The 27537-nt window shown below is 33.6% G+C and overlaps 1 protein-coding gene across 3 annotated transcripts in view; it reads left to right on the top strand.

Moving 5' to 3' along the window:
* LOC144962952 (uncharacterized) overlaps positions 1–27537 on the top strand; it is a 217484-nt gene that overhangs the window by 174970 nt on the left and 14977 nt on the right. The window contains exons 5-14 of one of the 3 annotated variants that reach the window (XM_078896403.1): positions 2190–2319; positions 2765–2910; positions 3200–3354; positions 6461–6490; positions 8368–8388; positions 12947–13076; positions 14189–14290; positions 14739–14953; positions 15426–15452; positions 19783–21998. In XM_078896403.1, the coding sequence (XP_078752529.1) occupies positions 2190–2319; positions 2765–2910; positions 3200–3354; positions 6461–6490; positions 8368–8388; positions 12947–13076; positions 14189–14290; positions 14739–14953; positions 15426–15452; positions 19783–21998 (3172 nt within the window). The remainder of the gene's footprint in view (positions 1–2189; positions 2320–2764; positions 2911–3199; positions 3355–6460; positions 6491–8367; positions 8389–12946; positions 13077–14188; positions 14291–14738; positions 14954–15425; positions 15453–19782; positions 21999–27537) is intronic. The other 2 variants (XM_078896405.1, XR_013643545.1) reach the window with 2 other exon arrangements.

Below are 27537 nucleotides of genomic sequence, written 5' to 3' on the forward strand. Positions count from 1 at the left end.
ATGATGATGATGATGATGATTATGATGATGATGAGAAGGAAGAGGAGTCGGAGCAGAAGGAAGAGGAAAGGAAGGAGGAGAGGAGAAAACATGGGTAGAATTTTCACTGGTAATGAGAGTGGTGAAATGATTTTAATGGTGTTTATGATGATATTGGAGAGGAGAAATGGGGTAGATGAGGAGGAAAGAAGAGAAGGCAGATAAGAATAATTAGAAGTGGATGGAATAGCGAGGTAGAATTTTTTTTAAGGGACAATAGGAGAAAAGGGAAGAGGATGAAGAGGGGAAGGAAGAGGAACAGTGCAATTAGGACAAGGAAGGTCAGAGAAAGGAGGAGGAAGATAGCGAAGTCGTGTTGTTGTCACCAAATATCAACAACGGACACATTAACAGCCTAGCAACTATTAGTTATTAGAAAGTCGTTGAAGAAGGGGGAGGAAGATAAAGAAGGCATGCTATTGTCACCCAAAAATAACGATAAGTATTGAAATGTAAGCTTAAATTTATTAAACGGAGACAGATACTGTGGACGTTTCATGCTTCCAATTTATCAACATAAGACGATAACGAAGACACGATTCGTCGTGTTTTGTTGATAAAGGAGAAACCCGAAACGTCCACGGTATCTGTCTTCGTTTAATAAATTGGAGCATACATTTCAATACTTATCTTTTTTTTCCCTTCGAGCTTCAAGTAGCAACATTTTCATTATTGTCACCCAATATCAACAGTGGACATATTAACAGCCTAGCAACTATTAGTTATTCGGAAGTCGTTATAGAATGAAGTTGTTTTGGAAAGGTAAACATAATATCTTTGACATTTCACATTAAAATGTCAAGGCAATATTATCGATAAACTGTTTTTCATCCTCCTCCTCACCCTTCTTTCTCTCTATGTCTGCCTGTCTCTCACTCACTCACTCTCTCTCTCTCTCTCTCTCTCTCTCTCTCTCTCTCTCTCTCTCTCTCTCTCTCTCTCTCTCTCTCTCTCTCTTTGCAATTCGTGTATTCATTAATAGCTAACCATGCTTGTGTCAAATTATCTAGAGCACCTGTATACGATTGCACCACTATTTTCCAACCGATCGAATCTTCATTCTGATTGTCTTTTGACATTAATTTGTTTGCAGTGTTCATATTTCTTTTTACTTTGCTTTTTTTCGTTCCTGGATTTTTGTTTCCGTTGGTTAATTTTTGTTTTCTTTTGTCTCATTTGTTGTTGTAATTATTACTTTTTTGTTGTTGCTTTGTTTGTTTGTTTGTTTTTGTTGTTTTTTTCTGGGGTTTTTTCTAAGCATTTTTTTATATGAAAAGAAAGCTATTAGGCCATATATTTTACGTAGATTCACATACAAACACAGAGACACAGAAGCACACACACACATAGAGAGAGAGAGAGAGAGAGAGAGAGAGAGAGAGAGAGAGAGAGAGAGAAGTAAATCAATGTACAAAACGATAACATTTCGTTACAACACATATAAACATAGATGCACAAACCAGATGTGTTTATAAATAAATAGGCAGGCCTTCAACCAAACTGACATTCCGTTATACAAACTATTGTTTATCCATTTTATTCATGAATGATTATAATATACCTCAGTGTCATGACTCATAAATGTTAAATTGTTTCAGTTTCATGACTGTAATGATCGCACATCAGATATATTGGAAAAAAAGAGAATGAACCCTTTTAGAGAAAAAAAAATCATTGTTTTTGAAGACCGTTTTCCCTTCTCTATGACAGCACCCTGTTCGACATAGCCTCTACTTTTTCTTTTTTCTAATCAAAGGGGAGTAATCTTGAAATAACAATAGACTGTTAAGAATTGTTTCCCCTGTTGTGTCTATTGTTCATCCCCTAGCATAAGTTCTTTTCTGAAACATAGAGATTACTCTTTCGCTTGTTTGGTTGATGGTGGTGATTTGACACAATTTATCTGCCAAATTACCTTTAATCTAAGAAATGACTCCTTTTTAATTTTCAATTTCATGTTTGAATAAAAGAAATCAATTGAGGCCAATAATTTGTATGATTTGTTTGGTTTTTTTGTCCCGCCCCCCACCCCCCTCCCCTTCCTTAAATTAATCTTTGTTATGTTACTTGCCTCCTCCAACTTTGACATTGTCATAAAGTCAACGTTTCCAGAGTCATCGTTAATATTTTATTTTTCCCACCTCTTCCAGATTTTGGCCTTAGCAACACGTTTTCCAAAGATGAGTTGATGAAGACACATTGTGGATCTCCCGAGTATGCCGCACCTGAACTGTTTACGGCGGGGGAGAAATACGGTGTCGAAATTGATATATGGAGCATGTGAGTAGTACTCTTCCTCCTCCTCCTATTTCTCGTCCTATTTCTCGTCCTTCTTCTTCTTCTTCTTCTTCTTCTTCTTCTTCTTCTTCTTCTTCTTCTTCTTCTTCTTCTTCTTCTTCTTCTTCTTCTTCTTCTTCTTCTTCTTCTACTACTACTACTACTACTACTACTACTACTACTACTACTACTACTACGACGACGACGACGACGACGACAACTACGACGATGTCGACGACGACAACAACTACTACTACTACTACTACTACTACTACTACTACTACTACTACTACTACTACTACTACTGCTACTACTACTACTACTACAACTACTACAAGTGGTTTTCCTCATTTTGTTAAAATGTATATGTCACTTCTTTTCTGTTCGTAACAACTTGCTCGTGTGTTTTTCACTTCATATTTTGATTTAGTGACTTTTATATTCACAGGGGGATAACGATGTACACCATGTTGGTTGGAAAGCTACCCTTTACCACTCTTTACACAGACCAGTACCGGAGACAGAAGCTGGTACAGCAGATGGAAAAAGGGTTGGGAGCCACACACATGACAGAAATGGCTCATCTTTCTTCCGGTAGTGTCATTTGCCAATCATTACCATCATCATCATCATCATCATCATCATCATCATCATCATCATGAACAACATCACCCAGTCGTCAACCGGAGTGCAGCACTGCAAAATCTGATACACAATGACTTTTTTAGAAGTAGCAGGTTTAACAATTTGACAAGCTTTATAGGCAATTGAAATAATATGAGTTAAACTATTCTTTGATAATTAAATAACGGTTTTTATTTTAATTTCGTCATTGTGAAGCAGAGATTGACTTTCCCCAACTCCATTCATCATTTTTACCCAGAATGCAAAGACTTGCTAAAGAAACTACTAGAGCCTTCTCCTAGTCTTCGTTTGCCTTTGTTAGACATGGAAATCCATTCCTGGCTGACAGAAAATGCAAAGGTGCCTTTCTTCCCATTTCAAAGCTTCCCAAAAGACAGAGCGATGAAGATGCAGGTGAGAATCGAGTGTAAATTTGAATATAAATAGAATCTAGTGTAAATTTCAGTCTTATTTATGTTTCTATTATGATGCTTGATCTGTGTTTTGCATAGTTAATAATATAGAAACAATGCTTGAATAAAATAAAGGTCGGGTAAGCTGTATGATTCTTTTTAAACAACCATGTTTCGCCGTGAGTTTTTATTTTATCGGATTATATCAAATGCATAAAAAAAAACATATAAGACTTTAAGACTTTTTTTATGCAACCATTGAGAGAAGAATAGGGTGACGTCATAAAGGTACAAAACTTTATACTAAATAGGCCACGAATATGTGAATGTGTAGAAACAGAGCTTAATTATGTCGGGTACACAAAGATTTAAGTTGTAAATAATCACTGCAGTGCTCTATTTAATGATCACGCATTGAAGATTCGTTTGCTTCACCGTGTGCTACACAATCTCGATAATTTTGTCACATTTTCACAAAGTGTTTACATTACACACCTAACGATTCAATGCTAATCTGCTTCGTGCTGATAAAACATACACTTTCATTTTGTCAAGAAAACTTTCCTTCAAATATTGATGGATTAAAATGACAACTGATATAACGACAAGTTTCAAAGTTCAGCAAAAGTTTTCTGGTGAAAATGAAAATTATATTTTGTCAGTAGCCAGCGGTTATTACTATTGCTGTTGCGATGACCAGATATATTTTAATGGAGAAGAATTGGTCTTCCTTGAATATTATTGCTATTGGATGTTTCAGTGTTACTGTTTTTAGAATTATCAACTTACAAATCACAGTCATCGTCATCGGCATTATCATCTTTCCGATCATCAAAATCGTCCGATCAGCAGTATTTTTTTTATTCCATGTGATGGCTAGAACATGAGGAGGTTTTTTTTTCAACCTCTTTGTTACATCGATTATCTTTATATTTTAATTTGTGCATCGAGCTACAGCAGTTTTTCTATTTCTTCTTTATAGCTGCTAAAATTGCTTTATATATTTTAAACATTTATTATCTTTATAGAGCTAGCATTTAGAGCTCATTTCTGTAACGTTTTGGATAAGACATTTCTTTGCTTGTAGCTATGTTGTCATTTATTTTCATTCAGCAGATATTGTACAGAAATGTCATTATTTTTGTGTTTTATGAATAAACATGAAAGGTTGTTTTTCCAATTCATTCCACGATAAGGCATATACAAAATTCAAATAACAGTAAAGATAGGAGCGTCAGGTATTCAGTTTACTGTGTGTTTGGAAGGACGGGGGGGGGGGGGGGGGGGGGTGAGCGTTGTTGCTTTGCTTGGGGTATTAATTTGGGGGGGGGGGGGAGGAGGGGGAGGGGATTATGGATCTATTTGATATAGTATGCATATTATGATTATGATGAAGATTATATAAATTTTGTATATTTTATCGTGTGTTTCAATAGCACGAAAGTAACTGCATTATAACATTAAATATAAGATAGATCAGCCCAGAAAATTAAGTATGTGGCTATTGTTCATATCATTAGCTAGTCTTTACAGGATTTTTCACGAGGAAGATGAAGAGAAGTAAGAAGAAGAAGAAGAAGCAAAAGAAGCAGAAGATGATGATGATGATGATGATGATGATGATGATTCTACTACTACTACTACTACTAATAATAATAATAATAATAATAATAATAATAATAATAATAATAATAATAATATTTTTAATAATAATGATAATAATAATAATAATAATAATAATAATATAATAATAATAATAATAATAATAATAATAATAATAATAATAATAATAATAATAATAATAATAATAATAAAGAGCGGTGGGGTGTGAAGGACAATTAATTAGACCAATGTGAGGGAGAAATTACATTTCTGAGACGATATGGGAGAGGGTGGATGTAAATAGTGAAGCGGGAAGATTATGAACCATAAATCTTAACCCTTTAACTCTCTCCTTACCTGACCAATCATTTTCAATATTTTCCAAAAAATCGCACGGTTACCCAGCAGAAAATGAATTTTTAAAAGTCAAACAATCTCTCTACAAAGCAACTTTATGTTCTTATTAATTAAACAAAGATCATTGTGATGTACAATTTAAAGATGAATAAGAAAATATGTAGATATATTGTGTCGTAACAAATGTGAAGATTTTTCTGTAGGTGGTAGTAAGGAGAAGGCTAATCGGTCGAGAATTGGTTAACGCAAATCCTAAGAGATTTGAATTAAGTGCCATTGACTAATACTGAGGAGCTTGAGGGGCAATATGGCAAAGGAAGTAGGGGGAGGAGGAGCGGGGGGGGGGGTAATCCATTTATTTTCTTACATGGAGTTCTTGTATATCAGTGTCAAAAGAGACAGCTCGGATTCAACGAAACCTCGGTTATAACAAACATTTAGTCCCGTCAACCTTATTGCAACCGAAGTGTACTGTAATAATAATAATAATAAGAGGAGGAGGAGGAGGAGGAGGAGGAGGAGGAGGAGGAGGAGGAGGGGGAGAAGAAGAAGAAGAAGAAGAAGAAGAAGAAGAAGAAGAAGAAGAAGAAGAAGAAGAAGATGATGATGATGATGATGATGATGATGATGATGATGATGATGATGATGATGATGATGATGGCATGGTTTCTTACAAAAGATTTTATACGTTCAAACAAAGCATTATATGAAAGAATATACCTGACATTTCTACCTTTCCAGGCTGTATCACACTCAACATTTAATAGTAAATATTTTTTTTCAAAAAGACAGACCGAATTCAGTCTTGACAGAAATCCATTCAAATTTGCGTACGCGTGATTGTGCTGTATTTGTGAAGTTTCAGTTTTCTGTTTCCCATATTAAATATGAATCGTGTTTGTATTTTGCTCAAACTTTATTGATTGTCAGTCTTTCATTTATCTTAAATGTTTTTCTTGTATTTGTTAAAAATTCAGGACCATGATTTTCCAGCAACTACATACAGCTAACATCTGAATTTGGAGTTTTCATTAGGGATTCTCACCATTCTATTTGATTTGCTTTGTTGTTATCATTCTTGAAATCTCCAAATCTGCCATAATTTTGAACTTTTGACTTTTTCCCTCTTCAATCATTTTATTGTTCAGGAGTCTTTGTCTAGTACAGAAGAAGAAGAGGTAATACCAGCTGCTTTTACATTAACAATTATCTTTTTATTTACTTTATATTATCATTATGGGACCAAGGGCATTTCATGCATTGGGCACTAACACATGCTTTTACAATGACAATTTATTTTGTTGAATATAAAATCGTGAACGACATCCAGTCATATTATAATAATATAGGGCTGAGTAGAAGTTACGTTAAGAAAGCAATTCACTCTTAATAACAATTCTATATCATTTAGTATGAAACATGTATGGTAACGAATTAACACTGGCGTCTGAATATAATTTGATCAGTATATCCATAAAACCGGTCTTATCCGTGAAAACAATAATATTGACGTTACGACACAAGAAGGGTTAATTTGTTTTTGAACGTTGAGATCGTTTACTAGGAGATTCATTGTAAATATTAGAGAATGATTAGCCGTGTCTCGATCTCTTTTCTTTTTTTTTTCTTTTTTTTTTTTTTGTGATCCAGTTCAAATTATGACATAATAAAATTTACAGTACAACTTTTTGTAAATTCTTTTCCATTGTGTTAGACGATATTAATTTTCCATAAGAATAGCACGGCACACGGAGACCACAAGGTATATTTTTTCTTCGATTACAAAACCAACTGTCCAACACTAGCATCTACAACATTCATGACAGTATACTTTACATGTTTACTAAAAGGACTCTATAATAATACCCTCTATGATATACTATGTTAAGATCTCTTTCATCTTTCTGGAATCAGAAAATGTTCAAGGCTAATTTTTCTATCATTCTGAAATCACATTTTCTTTGTTCTGGTCAACATAGAAAAATGTCAATTTTGTATTTAAGATCATCTGAAAGCATAATACGATTGTATGATTTCTAATGCATTATTATTTCTAATTTGTATGGATGTTTATTTTTTCAAAATCATTAGAAATTCTCTCTCTCTCTCTCTCTCTCTCTCTCTCTCTCTCTCTCTCTCTCTCTCTCTCTCTCTCTCTCTCTCTCTCTCTCTCTTTCTTTCTTTCTTTCACTCTTTTATTTTTTAGTTTTACTCAGTAATTCAGTACATTAATATTTTATCATTCTATTTCTTTCATTGCAAATCAATTAAATTTTGGTTTTAGTGATTTGGTTTGGTTTGTTTTGTTTTGTTTTGTTCTTTCTTTTGTTGTTGTTTTTCTTTTGTTTTGGTATCATTTCCTTCTTATCGGTTTTCTTTTTTCTCTCCCCCCCCCCCCCTCCCTCATTTTGTTTATTTTGAAGGTTACTTGTAGTATGTATTTTTTATCTTTGCTGTAATTTTATTCGGAATCTTCTTGCAATGAATTGAAAACCCATGATTGATTCACCAAAGACTCTTTGAGATCGCACGTGTCACTGTGCTCATTCAATGAATTACCAAAGAATGAATTTTAAAGTTAATGTATGAATTTTCCATAAGTGCTTTTATATGACTTCAAAGAACTGTAACTATATTATTTTAAGAGAAGATCTTGTTATGTGAGATTATTTGATTCCAAACTGTAACAAATCGATCTTTTACTACAATATCAAAAAACGGAAAGCTGATTTTCTTCCAAACTCCTAGCTAAAGATCTGCCAAACTCTGGGATTTATGCTTTGTAATAAATCAATGCAATAAATATTAAATGAGCCTTTTCATATTAACTATACAATCCATACAATCGCAATTTCAATTTGATTTCTTCCTTTTTACGTTTGTAACATTTATTCTGAATTTGTATTCTTTAAATTCTTTTCTTTTTTTTTCATTCAAAACACTCATGATAGGTATCATTTCTTTTCCCATAATCATTTTATTTCTTGATTATAACTCGTGTTATCTTCTTTTTCGTTATAACAACCGTTAGAATGTTTTCTTTTCATTATTTCAGTCAAGCATTGATATTGAGGAGGTACTCTGAGGTTTTGTTTTCTCATAATTAGTTGTTGCTTTTTAAAACAAAGCTCTCCATATAATAGACAGGCACCAAGATGCATTCTCTTCCCCTATATATATTTTTTTGAATTCTCACCGCCAAATTTGTGCTCTTGTTATCGATTTCATTTGACTTTAGCAAAGGTGACTGATAAATTTTTGTCTCTCCTGATTGAGAATAGTTACTATGGTTTATTTTTACTTTTGCATTCGTATGTATTTTGCAAGATGTTTGAGTAATCATCTGCTGTTTCAGATTACCCATTCTGCTCTGCTTTTCAAATATTATGGTATCATACAACACATGCAACGTTCAGTGTTAGTAAAGTCAACTTTTAATCAATGTCAGTACCTATTATAAACGATAAAAAATGGAAAGTTGTGGAAAATGATCTCGTGTTTCCTGTTGAATTAAATGCAGCGTTTTGGAGTTGTGAGTTAAGTCTAAACGGCTAATCGGAATTTGCAATGTATTTGTTTGCCGCCAACTTAATTTTTCAAAGAATTATATAAAATCAAAGTCATTTCTCTACTGTTTTATTTTGATTGACGGAAGCTTCTTAATCAGTGACAGGCTGTGATTATTTTAATAGCGTATCAGTTAGTCACTTAGCTTGCTATTAATATGCATTATAATGATTAGAGAAAATATTGCTCTCTGTCAAAGTAGAGCAGATGCTTTTTCATGATTTTGTGTTCCAAGCAGATGTTTCGATGGAATGCTAAAGGTGTTCATCCATACAATATTCCTATGTGTTTTTAAAAATTCAATTTAGATACTCGATTGTTTTATCATTGTTTGATTTCTGTTTGTTTTTTTTTTTATTTTGTTTTTAATTGCTGATATGCATAATGAATGCTTTGACGGTTTTTCTATCTTATTTTTCAAAATTTACTTTTACATACTTTTCTATGCTTGTGAAAGGCATGCAACAAGAAATAAGCGTTCTTATCAAATATAACAATTATTTTCTGTGAGGAATGAATTTTAATATAAACATTTCAAAACTATTGCGAGCATGATTTTTTTGTTGTTATTTTCAATCAAATTTATTGGATTTTAAGATTTGCATTCTAGATATGTCCTCTCTTTGGAGATGCAGGTTTTCAATTTCTGTTGATTGAGCACTTTTATAATGTCATGTAATATGTATAACTTTTCAAATATTTTACATGCACATTGCATCTTTATATCTTTGATAGTATGAAATGCATCAATAACAATGAATGAGTATCGTAAAACACTTTGAAAGCAAATATGTTATTCATGAAAAAGAAGGAAAAAGTCACGCGTTTGTTTTGTTTTGGTAGTAATAATCGTTGTTTTTGTTTTGTTAGGTGGCATGAATGTGATAATTTCTTTCGAATCGACAACAATGTGGCATATTATGTGATAAATCAATATTACCAGTCCGCTAACACCTTAATTAATTGGACATTTTTTTCTGCTGTTATTAAAAGTTAAAAGACAATTAACTGGTTTTCTGTATCGTTTACATTGCAAGACTTAATATTACTATCCACAGAAAATTACGTCCAAATTGAGCAATACACTTTGACTGACCGTGTTCGGGTTGGGTTTTTTTTTTTTTTTTTTTTTTTTTTGTTCCTTTTTTTGTCCTAAAATGTTCATCATTTTTAGTATTCGACAAAGAATGAACACAATGTTAATGGCATTTATAATCATTTGTAATGTTGTGTTCCAATGAGAAACATGACACGTATTTTAAGTTCGTAAAATGCAAGATTTATTATATCATTAAGTCTTAAATTCACACTTTTTTTGTCAAGAAATGATATTTGCATGGTTTGTTATGATACATTGACTTTTTTATTGGACTTTTCATATTTCAAATTTGGTTTTTAAATTTTGATAACCAGCTATACCGTTTTGACTCATTTTCTTTCATTTCACTCTAAGAATTCTCGTGAATAATAACGAGACTGACTTGGATAATCTTACAGTCACCATTTTTCACCATTAGCAAATTGGAGTACTGTCTGATGCTTCATTGTTACAACAAAATGATATATTAAACCAAAGATTCGTGTACCTCTAATTAATATTCATTCTCTCCCAGATATTGGATATCTGGGTCTGTTAGATCTGACAGAAAGGGTTTTTGCGATAGACTAGTATCAATGACACCTTAGACAAATTATTTATATGCCTCTCAATAATTTTAATTCTGTCCCAGTTATTGGATATCTGGGTCTGTTTGAGCTGGCAGAAACTGTTATGCGATAGACTAGCATCAATGACATATTTGACCAAAAATTCATGTGCCTCTAATTTGTTTTTATTCTGTTACAGTTATTGGACATATAGGTCTGTTAGAACTGGCAGAAAGCGTTTTGCGATCGTCTAGCATTCTATAATATTGGTAACAGGCAATTTTACTGTTGAACTGTCTTCACAAAAGACGAGATAAACTCTGGATCTTAAAGGCTCAAGGACCTACTTTATTGTTTGATATAAAGTAGAAGACGTCTTCCAAACATATAGCAGATCTAATTAGCCAATCATTAGACCAATAAAAATCGCATTGAACATATTGCGCTTTAGAGAAATGAACTTCTATGCTCCAATCTACAACATTTTCTTTACACTAATTGGAAGCGAATGTTGTCCCAAAGACAGATTCACAATGTATATCTATCAATAACAATGTGAAATTGAATGTAAGCTTCAATTTAATAAACGAAAACAGATAAAATGGACATTTCGGGTTAACCCTTTTTGTTAATAAAGGGGAAACCCGAAACGTCCATTTATCTGTTTTCGTTTTTTAATTGAAGCATACATTCAATTTCACATTGTTATTTATTTCTTCGAGCTTCTAGCAGCAACATTTACATTACCAAGGTATACCTAGGACCTTAGACAATTACTTTTACAATTGCACTTGGTTTGTACATTCTGTGCATGAAGACACCAAACAAAGTTTATGAAAATGGTTCATCAGTTTGTAATCTAATCTCAGTTGTTTTCAAAATGAATGTTTTCAATGCTATCTCACCTTTTTCTGATTGTTTACACTTATTATATATAAATACGTAGGACGGGCGTTTATAACTGTAACCCTTATAAGATACTCTTATATACTATGGTTTATATACATATTGTTTTATCCTTACCCAAGAATTAATCGAATCAATCAAATCAATACTAATATTTTAAAAAATAAATTAAAAAGCTAGTTTATTGCAAGCGATGATAAATATCTAGATTGTGTTTATTAACAACATAAATTTAGAATTTCATTAAGAAAAATAAACACATTCGTGAAACCAGTCCATGTCTTACAGTCACATTTTTAACGTAATGTGCTACATTGAGATATGCTAGATGATTAATAATAAAAAAATATCTTAAATTCTGTAAATATTTCAATTCTATTTAAATTCTTGACACTAAAGATTAACATGGAACCAAGTCTTATTCAAACAGTTCACATTCTTGTCTCCACATATATGTGTAACTGTCATCCCAATTATATCCATGTGTTGTTTTTACTGAAACCAGAGTTCAGAGCTGCCTACTTTAAATTTCTAAATTTCGTTGTTTCCATGAGAGAAAAAAAGACACGTCACCATAGATAGCTCCTATAAATAAATAATTTACCCTCAGCATGATCAGATATTGCTCTAAGGTCCTAATTATGGGTTCTCAACCAAACCTTCCTTTTCAACATAATTCATTGAATCAAAGACTCGTACGTATGCAATTCTGTTGCTGGAGCCAATTCATATTACTGCGAATTAGCACTTGTCCGTTCAACACAGTTTCTCTTTTGTATCAAATTGAACGCGGTAGCAGCAGGATCATAATGAGTACTAGGAGTCTAGAATAGTAATATCAATGTGAGGCCTGTTATTCTGGGTAGTATGATGCATTTTTTAATCTAATGAAGACACAATGTTCAACTTTTCTGCCACTTCTTGTGTTAATACACGAACAGTGTGGCTCTTCTGTCAGCTTCTAAATTATGTAGCCTATAATATCTAAAAATTAAATGCGCCCTCTAGGTATGTCACGAAATCTCTCTAGATAAGTTCTACTAAATTGTGTGCGATAAAAAATACATGCTTTGAGCAATGTTAGATATTTTGGGGTCAATATATAAAGGACTCCATACAATGGATGATATATTATGGGGGAATGGCCATTGGTAGATATAGCATTGTTTATTGTTTTGAGTTGCTTGCTCATCAAAATGAGATATTAGCTATAGAGTGCTTAAATCAGCCGCTTGAAGCTTTCAGTCTTGTAAAACAATAGTTAGCAAAAGTCATCATGACACCTCGTTCAAAAAAAAACTTGCCGTTTAGTTTGGGACCTTGTTTATGTTTGTTTATGTTGTTTTTTTTCACATGGGATCAAAATAAGTTTTGCTTTTTAACAGTTATCTCGTTATTCTGGATTTTCATTGAAATATCATAAATGATAAGGCATAGCATGTAGTGAAGTGGATTTCATTTCAAACTGACTGTTGAGAAATTTACTTCGATATTGATGCTCATTTATTTTTCAGAGTCTGGATGAGCTTGCAGCAGCAATGAATCTTAAGAAAGATGTTGTAGAGCAGAAAGTAGCAGAGAACAAGTCAGACGAGTTGTCGGCAATGTTTAATATGATTATGGATAGGAAACGACAGCAAAAAGGTTAGTATGATATGGATGGGATGATTTGAAGTCACTTATCTCTTTGTTGTTCTTTGTAGACAGACACTTTAATGATAAATTCTCACACTAAATCCTATCAATCAGCTCTTTGTCACTGTTTTTAGCCAGCCATTTCTATGAGAAATTCTCACTAAATTATATTTATTGGTCTATAGATAGAACGCGCTTGGTTCAGAAGTTCACAATATTGCCATTCGGAAATATAACGGACCAACACACAAACCTCTGTGTAATCATGAACCTTTATAGTCTGGTTAATATAGTAAAGTGAGAATTACTCATAAACGCGGATGGCAAAAACAATAACAAAGGCCTGAGTGACGTCATCTGCATACTATCTATTGTTCTGTGTCTTGGTCCGTTATATTTCCGGATGGAGGATGTTGTGAGTATTTCACCCAAACGCATAGCATTAATATATAAACTTTTCAATCAATGTGTATCGTTTTTTGTCAGTGTAATAACAGCTGTTATGATTATGATTCCTAGGTTCACTTTCGTTTGCACGGTTGCTTTAAGATAGTTTCCCATTTCTAAATCAACCACCCCAGCCGTATCATTTATGGCCAATATTGCTTCTATAAATTTTAATTCTTGCACCAACTATGCTTACCACAATTTGTTATGGTGCTACATAGATTATAAAAGCATTTATAATTTTGACAACTTCTTTGCTGAAGCTCCTAACGCATAAGCTAAAAGTTCTATCCCACTCTCTGTTGTTCAGGGCTCAATACTTCACTTTGCATACAGGACGAATGAAAACTTAAAACCTAGTGATACATTTTTATGGGCATATTATCTCTGCCTTTTTCACATCATGCTCTTTATAGATAGAATGCGCTTGGCCAAGGAGTTCACAACATTGCCATCCGGAAGTATAACGGACCAACACACAAACTCTGTGTAATCATGAACTTTTATAGTCTGGTTAATACAGTTTAGTGAGAACAACTCACAAACGCGGATGGCAAAAACAATAACAAAGGCCTGAGTGACGTCATCTGCATACTATCTATATCCAGAAACGTGAGGGTAAGCTCTGTTGGTGATTTTAAATAAATAGACATATTACTCAACCTATTTTTCAGGGATATTTGATGCTGACCACACATTAAAAAGTGAGAAAAAGGAAACAAAAGGAAGGCGATCGAAGTCAGCTCATGCTAAAACAGACAAGCAAAATATAAAAGGTAATTTTTTTTCTAATTCCCAATTTCTCTCAATGATTTATTTGGCAGATAAGATCATATCAGCATGGCAGGAAATATGGACAATTTTAATAGCTGTAATATAATGCTAAATGTACAATTAAATACATCCCATAAAGTATAACGACACATGCATTTCAGATGGCAAGACATTGAATTATTATTTTCAGCATTTTGAATTATAAAGAGCGCATGGTAAAATAATTTGTTACACTGTTTTATCAATAAGTGTACTGTATCCATAGATGATTTGGCTAACTATGATGTACTAGTTATTCTCAAATTATACAGTAAACACAGCTTCTCGTGTCATAGATTTAATAGTCTATTCACTCGTGTGGAGCTAGTAATCAGCTTTAATTATTACTAGTTATTGGACCCCATTTAACACATCTAAGTTTTGAAAAATGTTCTTCCAAACATGTTACAGGGCCTCCACCTGCTCTAGTTCTTCCTGCAGATGAAGGATCTACAGTGGAATCGGCGCCACACAGTGGTAACGATCAGGATCACGAAACAAAGTTTAGTTCCTTTGATTTCTTAGCACTATGCAGTACGCCAACGTGGTTGGGTCCAGAGAGAAGAAAATCCAGAAGACGCTCACGATCCCCCATGCCTTCACCTCATATACAGGCCGTTCATGGAGTAAGTTTAACATTTGGTGATCTACATTTTGACCAAAATCGAATTGATATAAGATCAACTCAACAAGAGTTAGTTTTAAACAAAATCCGGTTAATGAGTCAATTCTTCAAATTATATAACAAAAGATTAGATAGTTATCTTTAAGCCAACAGTGAAGATTTGGGTTTTGATGGTATTACAAGATGTTAATAATCCCAAAATATTGTAAAATATAACTATATCTTTTTGCGTTGATGTTCAGGATTTTAAGAAATACAAGTCTTAGATGGGGCAGCTTAAATGAAGGATTTATATGAAATTTTGAGTTTTCTAAATTAAAAGAATTTGTTTTAATCAATAAATTTCAATCCAATTTTAATATTCTTTTAAACTTATAAATTGATGCAGTTAAATTTATGTTTTTTATAAGGAAAAAAAAAGAGATTGAGAATCTAAAACTTGAATTATGACAATTTTCATCTTTCAATCACAGTTATCTGTACGAAGCCAAATGAAGCGGGTACGGTATACCAACCTTCCTTCCAGTTCTAGCATTTCCATTGCGTCCATTACTCCTATGCATATTTGATCGTGCCTTGCAGCATCTATTATGATCTTACTCTTACGTGTGGATTTTAACAGTCTTCTTTTTCTCATTCTTTTGCATTGTTTTCTAACATATTCCTTTATTTACTTTCTTGCCTTACATTTTAGAACAGTTGCTAACTTATTCTTTTATTATTTTATTTTGATTTACTTCATATATTGTGCCATAACTAACTTTAAGCTTTTTTAATATGGAACTTATACGCCGACTTATACTTAAATTATTAGATTCATCATAAGGCGATTATTCATATTCTCTCGATGTATTCACTTTATCAAAAGTATATATTCGTTATAGAAGTGAAACTATTTTAAATGAATTTTGAACAAAATTTGTCCAAAAGCATGCGCTTTATAAGCTACCATTATTTTTTTGGTCACTGAATTAAATGTTCAAAACAGGATTTTGATATAAAATCTTATGGCATATCTCTTTTAAAACACCCATTCAGCTTTAAAAATGATAAAACTTAATATATATATATATATATAGAATGCCAATTTTTTGTCCACGTGATATTAATAGTGTTCAATGCAAAAATAAACTATGATTAATTGAACGCCAATCTCTTGTAATTTTTCATAAAAATAAAACAAGAATTAATGTTTAACTGTTTTCCGAGGGTGAATGAATCCTGTTATTTTTATTTTTATCTCATTGATATGCACCACATAGGGTTTTCTGTCATATCAACGAGGCTGAGAACATGAAAAATAATTCCGATGGGATACGATTTCAAATTCAAAATCGCTCTAATAAGATTACAGCAAAGATTTTCAAAAATATCTTTCTTACCTTTATTGCTGAGTTGACAAACAAAACAGTCACTCGTTGTAGGTAAAAAGGCATTTAGCAATATTTTGTTAATTCAAAATATTTACAGAAAATACCATTGGTAAATATATCTATATATGAAAGTAGATCAGTGAAATTTGACTTTTGTGTGTGCAATCCGTGAAAAAAAATAAGGAAAACTTTGAATTACCGTTTCTCGGAAGTTGACCGAAATGGGATTTTTCTTCATCACGTGATATGCCTGGATGCTTGAAATCACACCCATATTTTCTAAACAAGCGCTTTGTTTTAAATCTTGATTTACTTCTTGGTTTATTCCTCATAATTTTTTCTCTTCTTTCTTATTTATTGGAGGGGGGGGGTGGAAGGAGATATAGTCAGCTGTAACTTTGTGATAAAATGACACCTAATTTAAAATGTTGGTTTCGGTACTCTACTTCTGAGATTTTTTTTTCAAAATTGCTCTCCTTCATAATAAGATGTTTACAAGCTGTTGGACTGCCTATTAAACCGAGGGAAATCTGCAATGTTTACTGTTTTCCTTGGTGGAGTATATTTGTTTTGAGTAAAGACACTGTCAAGAGTTCTCGAGGCCAGTTGACTACTTCACTAAGGGAAAATACTAATTCAAAATATTTTTTCTTTTATTTTACATTTAAAATCGTTTTTACTTTCAGTTGATTCATTAATTTAGATGTATTATCATAGACTATTTTATGTGTAAACATAATTTGTGTATCATTTTGATGTATTATTATGAATTAACTATAGTAACATAAAACAGTGTTGTCACAAATTGTTACTCTACTAAATAATTTGATTTTGAGCTAAACGTTCCTTTACCCTAGATATTATTTCAATATTTGATTCCTTGTTTCATTGCAGTCCAAATAATAACATAAGAAATTTGAGCATAAAAATAATATTCATCAGTTTATTTTGATTCATCCCATTGAAAAGTGCTTTGGTTGTAACAGTTACTTTAAGTTCCAAAACAGAAGCATGACATTTTATAAGTTTGACACAAACTGCTACCTGCTATACATTTAAACTCAATTATTTTCACAACAGTTTATTTTTATAAGCTAATTACCACATTTTATATTTCTCTATAAAAACGGATAGATCCAAATATCATGAGTATTTCTGCGTTCACAGTTTACTGATTTGAGTTCAATAGCAATCAAAGCACTTTCCAGACATAATGGCTTCATTATCATTGATTCACTTTTCAACACATTTTAGTTTTCAGATTTTATTTTTTATTACGTACCACAGTTTTGCCTTTTTTATTTTCATCAATCACATAATTTTAATGCATGTCTCAATTAAGTACAAATTTTGTGACGGGGTTTTGGTTTTTAATGGACATAATCTGTAAAACCATTCAGATGAATAATTGTTAAACGGATGGTCGGGACGGTGACAATTTTAAGTATAATTATTGGCGATGGTAATAAAATTCATGGAAAATGCAGTTGAAGCGTTCTGTAGTGGAAATTGTCAATATTGCAACGCACTAGGAATCATGTAATATAACAGTATATGAAGTTGTATTTTTTTTGAAAGCATGCATTGTTTGGATTTTTCTTTTAAAATGCATGCTGCTTGTTTGATTTTACATTTGTTTTTTATTTTCGTTCTCGTTTTTTTTCATGTAGGTTTTTTTTTCAATTTGCTTTTTGCTTTTAGATTTTTTTTATGTTTTTGGTTTTTCTATGAGTTTTATTTTATTTATTTATTTATTTTTTTGTAAGTGATATACATTTTCTTCCAATTTGGTATGGTGATTGTTATGCTTAGATTTAGCATGCTTCTCGTTAATTTTGATGCCTGTAATATAATATTTGAACATCTTCTCTTATCCTTTTTTTCGTTTTAGCATGTTATTAAGTATTGAAAACTTTTTTTGTGAATTTATGTAAGCATGTTTATCATTCTTTGTATTACGTTCAGTTATTTTTCAAATTTGTGCATTTGAACCATACCAGCTTATAAATTACAAATTGCCACATGGTATTCATATCTTCCTTTGATGAGAAAGCGGGAAGGGTGGATTTTTTTATTATTAAAAGCATTTAATATTTTTACATAATTTGCCATTTTTATTTTAAACTGCACATTAACTTTTATTTTATTTTGATCATTATTTTGAATGCCTTCACACAATTTGATTTTACAAAAGTTATTGTAATGTTTACAGCACTTAAAGTTAAAGTAAATTTTAATTTTAAAACACCGTTATATTTTGAGCACTCTCATTTTTTAAATAAATAATACACATCATAAGAATAATTCATTCACCTCTTCAATGTACTCAGTTTGAAGCTGTATGGGATGAAACAAATTAGATTTCTAAAGTGAAAAATAGATGTTTTTGAAAAGTGTTAAAAATATTTTTGAAGCCAAGTTTGTTTTCCCTCTAGATGTATACATTATATTTAAACAGCTACTGAGGACAAAACAAAATACAGTCACTTAAATAGCTGAGTATTTTGAAAGTATGATGGTAGTGATACTAATAATCATTTTAATATTATCTTCATCATCCAAAGATGTAGTCAGAGAATAAAAATTAGATTTTCTCAATGTACCATGTCAATTAAAGGTGAATTTGCCGTTTTCATTTTTTAATTGGCTGTTTGATGACTATTTCTTTGGGCTTTATAACGTCGTTCCAATAATATATAACCTCTCAAGCCAATGTCAGACATCTTATATCAGATGGGATATGTAAGTTGAAATCAAAATTTTATCTTTTCTCAGAACATCTGGATTTTGCGAACGGCTTTTTTTTATCATCTTAACTCACTCAACCCTAACACCGACTATATCCGTAGTTAACCCGGGTCACTTTTACCCCAAGCCTATTTATTACATTTTTCTGAGACAAATTATAGGCGTAGTATCAAAGGTAATGTTTTTGTTATTGCATGTTAATGGTAGTTGAATAAAACTATCAATGTACATGCTCATTTTTGATACATTTTTTTCCAATTTTGAAAAGTAGCAAAAATCCCTAGGATTTAGTGAGTTAATGTTTTTGTTGACCGTCATCATTGACATTCTGAGTACTAATTTTATTTTGATTCCGCGTAACCTTTAGAACAGTGAGTTTAGCCCATGTGTTCCATTCGGATTTCACTTTGGGACGAGCTTAACTTTTAAGTGGATGCTTAGACATATTTTAAGTATGCACTACTTACTCAATCTGGAAATATTTAAAAAAAACAAGCATGCAACTTAAAAATTAGAATAATTTTTTCCTGACAATCTACAGAGTATTTAAATATTAGCTATTTATAGCCATGACATCGCCATCACAATTTACTCTTATTTTTATTCTTGAATGTCAAGGATTTTATAAAAGATTTAGATGTTTTTATAGGAATTGTTTTCCTTAGTAGAGCAATTATAATGGGGTATTTTTTTTTGTTGGTTTCAACAGGATTTTCTGGAACGCCAAGCTATAGAAATGGAACGTGAGATTTTGAGAGAGGAGCGTGCGGAGCGTGCTGCTCTTCATGCAGAGAGACAAGGAAGTAAGAACGATCTCAACCAGCAACATGGTTCACAACAAGAAGGAGCAACTTCATCAAATGATGCAAATAATGGCAATGAAACGCCCACCCACAACCAACTTGCCTTTAGAAGAAACTCCTCGTTTAGATTCTCAAGAAGAAGAGCTCGTTCGTGTGGACCATCTCATCGGCGTAAGAGTTCATTTCAACGCACTGGGTCCGTGGATGTTCCACCAGATCAAGAAGCCGAAAAAACACCTGAGAAAACTCTTGCTACAAGTTTAGCCACAACAAAGGAGGGATGCAGTGCTCCTTTGATTACAGGAGAAGGGGGTGGGAACGGTGGTTTTCAATCTTCTTTCAAACAGTTTTTGCGCCGAAAAGCATCGTTAGGATCAACTTCTCGCCTTCGTAAAAATTCAACCACGGATACTTCCTCTAAGCCCCATATGCTTTCACCAAGTCACTCAGATAGTGAGACTAAGCAAAAGACACCATCTTCTTTGTCGGTTCCTTCGGAAAGGACAAATCTTCTCCAGGTGCCGGTTGTAAGTGTTAATAAAAATTTTCTCACTGTTCCTGACTCTGAGACGGATGTCCCTGAATCGTTGCCAGTTTTTGACAATTATAATCCCAACGAACAATCCCCAAACGGCTCAAATCTTTCCTCCCCAAAATCAAATAGTATTCCTAGACCAGGAAATTTGATGTTGAAAGAATGCTATCCATTATCTAAAGACAAGGAGGAAAAGATTGTGTCGTCACAAAAGATGAAGAAATCTTCACATCCACCCAGACCAACAAAGTCAGTTAGTCCTCAACCATCCTTTTTATCTATAAAACCAATAGTTGCAGCAGCTAGCACAAATGGCCCGCTTACAAATGTTGAAGTACATTACGAAGATACATCTAATCCAAGTTCATGCACTGATCTTCTAGATAAAAGCCGAATAGACTCCACAACATCTGTTACTAGTAGGTTACAAGTTCCCAACTCAGAAACGGACATTTCAAATTTTAGCCAAAGTACAGGTCCTCTTGAAAATAGGAAAGATACAAACATCTCCTCAGATTTATCAACCCATACAGTCTTGATAGAAAATAGAAACGGTAAATCCTCAGAAGCAAGCATAAATTCTCAAGAAAAATCTTCCCAATCCCTTCTTCTTTCAAACCTCAAATCCTTTTCTTCCTCCACTTCACCTCCTTTTACATCGACTCTTTCACCAAAAAACCACATAATTTCCAAATGTGTTATACCAAACAATTTAACTGTGAATAATGTAAGCATTATTAATGATGGGGCCAGTTTAGCTATGCAAAAGTTGGAGGATGATAAATTAAATGTGTTGTGTATTGCCAGTAGTGAAAATCGTGTTCTAATGGGAGCTGAATGTCCCCCTTTATCTTGCGATTCCATGGCGTGCAAAGACAGCGTGCCTGAATCTTCCAATCATCTGGATAGTTATGTGACAGCTTCAGTAGAATGTGTAGAAGAAAGTGAAGACCGGGTGGACAGTATGACAGAACTTATATCAGACTCTTTTCGACATGAAATCCTCACCAAAACTGGCCTTAATAATAGTAGCAAAGCCAACAGTTGTAGTAGCTATGTCGGTCGAGGAGCGACTCCAAAAGTGAGTCGAGAAAATTTGCTTCCAAGTCCTGATGAGGACGTCTGGTTCAGCAGTAAGCCGTCATCCCGCAGAGGAAGCGGAAGTCTTGCTAGTGTATCTAAAAGTTCAAGGTCTGGTTCTGGAAGAAGATCATCGGCTGGAGGAAAAGTGAAATCACCTACAACACCAAACTGGATTGTGATGAAGACTCCTCTCGCTCGTATTGAAAGTTTTCATAGTGATGATTTTGAGTGCCTAGCTGAAAGTGAACACTTGGATGGCGGCCCCTCTTCCCCATCCGCCTCCTCTATGTCCGTAACTACACCAACAGTGCCCTGTTTTGCTTATAAACTTCACATGATGAAGAAAAAACAAAGCAAGTTAAAAACCAGTAGCAGTAAAAATAGTAACAACAACAACAACAACGGAAGTAACTCCAAACTTGCTCATGAGGATTATCCTACAAAAATTACTCACAACAATACAGAAGGAAAACATCTCATATCTGGGGATTCTCCTATACACAGGTAGGATGTTATCACGTTGAAGTCCTAGCTAAAACAATATTTTAAAAGATTATTTTATTATATACATCAAAGCTATAATGCCAGCCTAGTTATATGACTCAAGTGTGAATGAGTACCTGACTATAGGCATAGTAAGAGTTTTGGTATTAAAGGACAACTAACAGGAGACTGGTACTGTATGAAATGGAAATAGGGTTCCATGCGGTCTGCTGAGGGAGTAAAAGAAACATTGCAAAGCGCGTTGAGCAAGGTAAATCCGTGGAAATGCGCCATATAATTGTTCGTTTTATTTTATTGCATATGTACCATTATACCTCAATATGATATTACATCGGGGCCAAATAGACGCCGTATAAATGTAATGCCGTTTAATCAATTTATAGTTATTAAGTTTTATAGATTTTTTTACAGTGGAAGACACCTAGTCGGAAAGGACTTGTTCATCACAATTGACCGGATGTTTAGATTGGTTATTACAAATAAAATCTAAAAAATGTTTGGTGATTTAGCCCGTCAAAATATGGGGAGGAAGTAACTTTCAAAATTTGCTCTGTCGCCTAAAGATAGAAAATTAGTTAACACTGTCGAGAAATCTATTGAATATCATAGAATCGCCAGAGCAAATTTAACATTTCAAACCATTCATCATCATCATCATCATCATCATCATCATCATCATCATCATCATCATCATCATCACCATCCTTATCATCATCATCATCTTCGTTGTCGTTATCAACATTATCATCTTCGTCGTCGTCGTCGTTATAATCATCATCGTCATCGTCATCATCGTCATCATCATCATCATCATCATCATCATCATCATCATCATCATCATCATCATCATCACCATCCTTATCATCATCATCATCTTCGTTGTCGTTATCAACATTATCATCTTCGTCGTCGTCGTCGTTATAATCATCATCGTCATCGTCATCATCGTCATCATCATCATCATCATCATCATCCTCGTCGTCGTCGTCATCATCATATCATCATCATCATCATCATCATCATATGTGACCTATTGTCTCAAAACGGTTTATATTGGGGTGTATCTCAAAATTGATCTTAACTCATGAAGTTATAAGAAATGCCTATTAAATTTATATTTTTTATAAACTTTGATTTACCCATTCTGTCAATCCAAATGCCTGATTTCATTATGATGACCATTATCATCATTATGATCCTCATCATCGTCAGCATTATCATCATCATCATCATTATCATCATCATCTCCACCATCACCATCAACACCACCATCATCATAATAGTTATTGCTCACTTCGCGTAGTAACCTGTTGCTCTCATGTAACAATTTTTAACTATCAAAACAATCCCTATAATATCCCGCGTCTTTGTCTTAACACTCGCATTTTCATCAAATTCATAGAAGAAAACGTTGTATGAATCGAATTACTTTGCAATAGAGGTTCTGATTCAACATTTAGTTTGTAGACACTCATCTTAGAATTTAAAATAATATGTACCGCACATCTTGCAATTAATGGTAATTAAATAAGCAAATTTACATAAAAAAGCTTAACAATTTCATAATCTTTTACACGTTTCTCCAGTTGGGATAAGTGTCTCATAAAAATATCTATCAGATTAATTCTCATTGAGCGAAATAAGTTTGGTTTACACTGTGTATCTGATTCCATGCCTATGTATTACTCGAGACATCGCTATTGATAGCCAGGATAAGTAAGGTTATTTCACCATTACAGTGTTGCAATTAACTTGCGACCAAATAGTCACAGAGAGACAATGTCTTTTGGTTTGGTTTGGGATGTGAACCCGAACAAACTAGTTGCAAAATGTCAGAAAATATGTGAATGGGAAAAATTATTTTAAAAGCAACAAATAAAAAACTATTAAGCTGTTAAAAACGTAGCAGGAATCTTGTTCAGAAATTATTGGGCAAAAGTGCACGCTTTCATTTCAACTGAATTTGTTTTTTCAACCAGATGCCTTTGCCAAATAACCCTATCCGACTAACAACCCGTAATGTTGTCATCAAAAGTCGGGTTATTCTACGGTGACCACTGCATCACCTTTACTGAACAGCATTACATCGTTACGCCACCCTTAAGAATCATATGAATGCAACAACGATTTCACGCAAAGATAAAACATTAGAAAGTTTATTTTAAAATCCATCTATACTAGACATCTAGGTACATGCAATACGACACACTTGTATTGATTTTGATAGTATTCATTGCAAATAAACAGAGAGGATCTGATAAGAAAGGTAATTAATCTTATGACCTGTGTCCAACGTGTGCATTTACGATTTCAGCAACGTATGGTCTTGATCGGCAAAAGAGATTACCAGCTGCCACTTGCTGTTCCAGTGATCAAACAGCTTTTTCCCCCAATCCTGCCAACCCTGTCTCCGCTTGTAGGTTGTGTGTAGATTTATCACAGCGATCAATTAGCCTATAGATAGTATGCCCTTGGCTAAGAAGCTCACATGCACAACATTGCCATCAGGAAGTATAACGGACCAACACACAAATCTATGAGTATTCTTGAACGTTTATAGTCTGGTTAATATAGTTTAGTCAGAATTACTCATAAACGCGGATGGCAAAAAAACAATAGCAAAGACCAGAGTTACGTCATCTTTGATCTATCCATATCCCATATCAAATGTTCTTTAATTAAGAATAAGAAATATATCGGACGAAAGTGCAGACGATGGGAGGAGCTGTCTCAATGATGCTTCTGGGGTTTTGGTTTTAATTTTCTATATAAATTCACAATTCAAAGGCACTTCAATGCCACTGTTGTGAATTTTTAATTCAGAAAAGTGAGTGGAGCAGGCACTTATGTTGGTAACAACAAGATATGAAGTGAGTAGAAAAGTGCCAGAAGACAATAGAGAATAAAAAATTTTTTCGCGGCGGTGGTGGGGTTTGAACCTGCGACCTTATTGGTACGGACAACTCCGCCTGGCAGGTGAGAGCGTGGCTCTACCGTGTGAGCTATCCACGAACACAAAAATATTCGTTTCAAACCCAAAGTCATTTCTAGATCCCTCTCTCACCCACTTCTTGAGATCGCCGATTCGTTCGCCACCATCGCGAAGTAATTTTGACCAGCAGTTAAGCTTAATAGCCAATATTCTCATCACAAACATATAACATAGAAACGATTGAGACATTGAGTATGCTCCGGTGTATGGGGTGAATTTTTAATTCAGAAAAGTGAGTGGAGCAGGCACTTATGTTGTTACCAACATAAGTGCCTGCTCCACTCACTTTTCTGAATTAAAAATTCACCCCATACACCGGAGCATACTCAATGTCTCAACAACATAAGTGCCTGCTCCACTCACTTTTCTGAATTAAAAATTCACCCCATACACCGGAGCATACTCAATGTCTCAATCGTTTCTATGTTATATGTTTGTGATGAGAATATTGGCTATTAAGCTTAACTGCTGGTCAAAATTACTTCGCGATGGTGGCGAACGAATCGGCGATCTCAAGAAGTGGGTGAGAGAGGGATCTAGAAATGACTTTGGGTTTGAAACGAATATTTTTGTGTTCGTGGATAGCTCACACGGTAGAGCCACGCTCTCACCTGCCAGGCGGAGTTGTCGTACCAATAAGGTCGCAGGTTCAAACCCCACCACCGCCGCGAAAAAAATTTTTATTCTCTATTGTCTTCTGGTCACTTTCTCCACTCACTTTTTTAATTAATTCTTGTGTTACCAATCCAACTAAGTGCTCTCCACTCATTTTCTGATAAAATTCACCCCATACACGGAGCATACTCAATGTCTCAATCGTTTCTATTTATGTTGTGATGAGAATATTGGCTATTAAGCTTAATGTGGTCAAAATTACTTCGCGATGGTGGCGAACGAATCGCGATCTCAGAATGTGGGTGAGAGAGGGATCTAGAAATGACTTTGGGTTTGAAACGAATATTTTTGTGTCGTGGATAGCTCACGGTAAGCCCACGCTCACCTGCCAGGCGGAGTTGTCTTTCCAATAAGTCGCAGGTTCAACCCCACCACCGCCGCGAAAAAATTTTTTATTCTCTATTGTCTTCTGGCACTTTTCTACTCACTTCATATCTTGTTAATGCCACTGTTGCTAATCAGCAACGTTAAGTAATCAGAATATTGCCGAAATGAAATAGATAATAGCAAGAACGTTATAGATCGCTCTATCCATCATGTGACATTGTACCACAGCAGTGTATTTTTTTTTATCTTTTAAGTCCTAACCGGCGTATTGGGTGACCGTAAGCTATTAATTTAAAATTAAGAAATTAAGGAGATAAAGATAAAGATCTGAACAAGTGTGTATGAAAGGTGCCAGACAAAGCAAGAAAGAAAAATACAAGAAAAAAAAAACCATCCCAAAAAATCAGTCGACATGGGCTGGGGATCGAATCTCAGACCTTCTGATTGCAGTACCTTTATGAAGAATATAGATATTAACATTGCCCCATCCATCGGGAGCCGTCCTTGGACCCGGACTATTGCTTATTTCCCGAATTAAAAGTTTCCGTTTTGAAACGAATGTTTTGAAAATTAAATAACAATAAGTTGGATACTGACGACGTGTAAATATTCCGTTGACAACATGAGTATGTTCGGTTCTAATATTGAGTATAAACAAGAAAGTTCGATGTGATTTCTTTTAGTTTAAGAAAACTAGTGGAAAACACACAATATTTGAGTTGAAATAAAGCTACGAGTATCTCGAACAGGCATTCGTCTATTATAATCATTATGCTACTGTATCGTGAAAATGAACATAGATGGACCTCAACCTTTTTAGCCATCAACGATGAAATCGGTCTAATAATAAAGTCTGTAGCTGCGCGCAAATGAATCTAGCATCAAGCTTGCCTAATTGCGATCCCCAATGCCAAGGTCAAATTAAGGACCGATCATTACGCCCTAGCAAATAACCATTTTGAGTCAAGGAATGGTCGAATTATAATTAAATTTAAAACGGTTTGCAAGTGGCTCGTATATGAATCTGTAAATTTGTTTTACATTTTTTTTTTTAGATTTGCCAGCAAATATTATGTCCTCATTGGCGAAAAAAAATAACATTGGCTGTACGAACCAATGTTAAATCCCAATCCTATTTTTGGAAAGAATAGATGAAAAAAAAGATTTCAATTTGTATATTGATAAACCACATTTTGTTATCGTTTTGGGCTCTTAGACGTGCTAGCATTATTAATAGTAGCAGGTATTCCCGTTCTACGAACGAAGACAGGGAGAGAGGTCTAAGCAGACATGTTAATGAGCAGACATGATAGATAGATAGATAGATAGATAGATAGATAGATAGATAATAATAATATACATACATAATACATAGATACATAATACATAATACATACATACATACATACATACATACATACATAAACATACATACATACATACATATACATACACATACATACATACATACATACATACATACATACATACATACATACATACATACATACATACATACATACATACATACATACATACATAAAT

The sequence above is a fragment of the Berghia stephanieae genome, chromosome 1, assembly GCF_034508935.2.
Source record: "Berghia stephanieae isolate SIO BIC M18660-M18661 chromosome 1, UCSD_Bste_1.3, whole genome shotgun sequence".
NCBI lineage: Eukaryota > Metazoa > Mollusca > Gastropoda > Nudibranchia > Aeolidiidae > Berghia > Berghia stephanieae.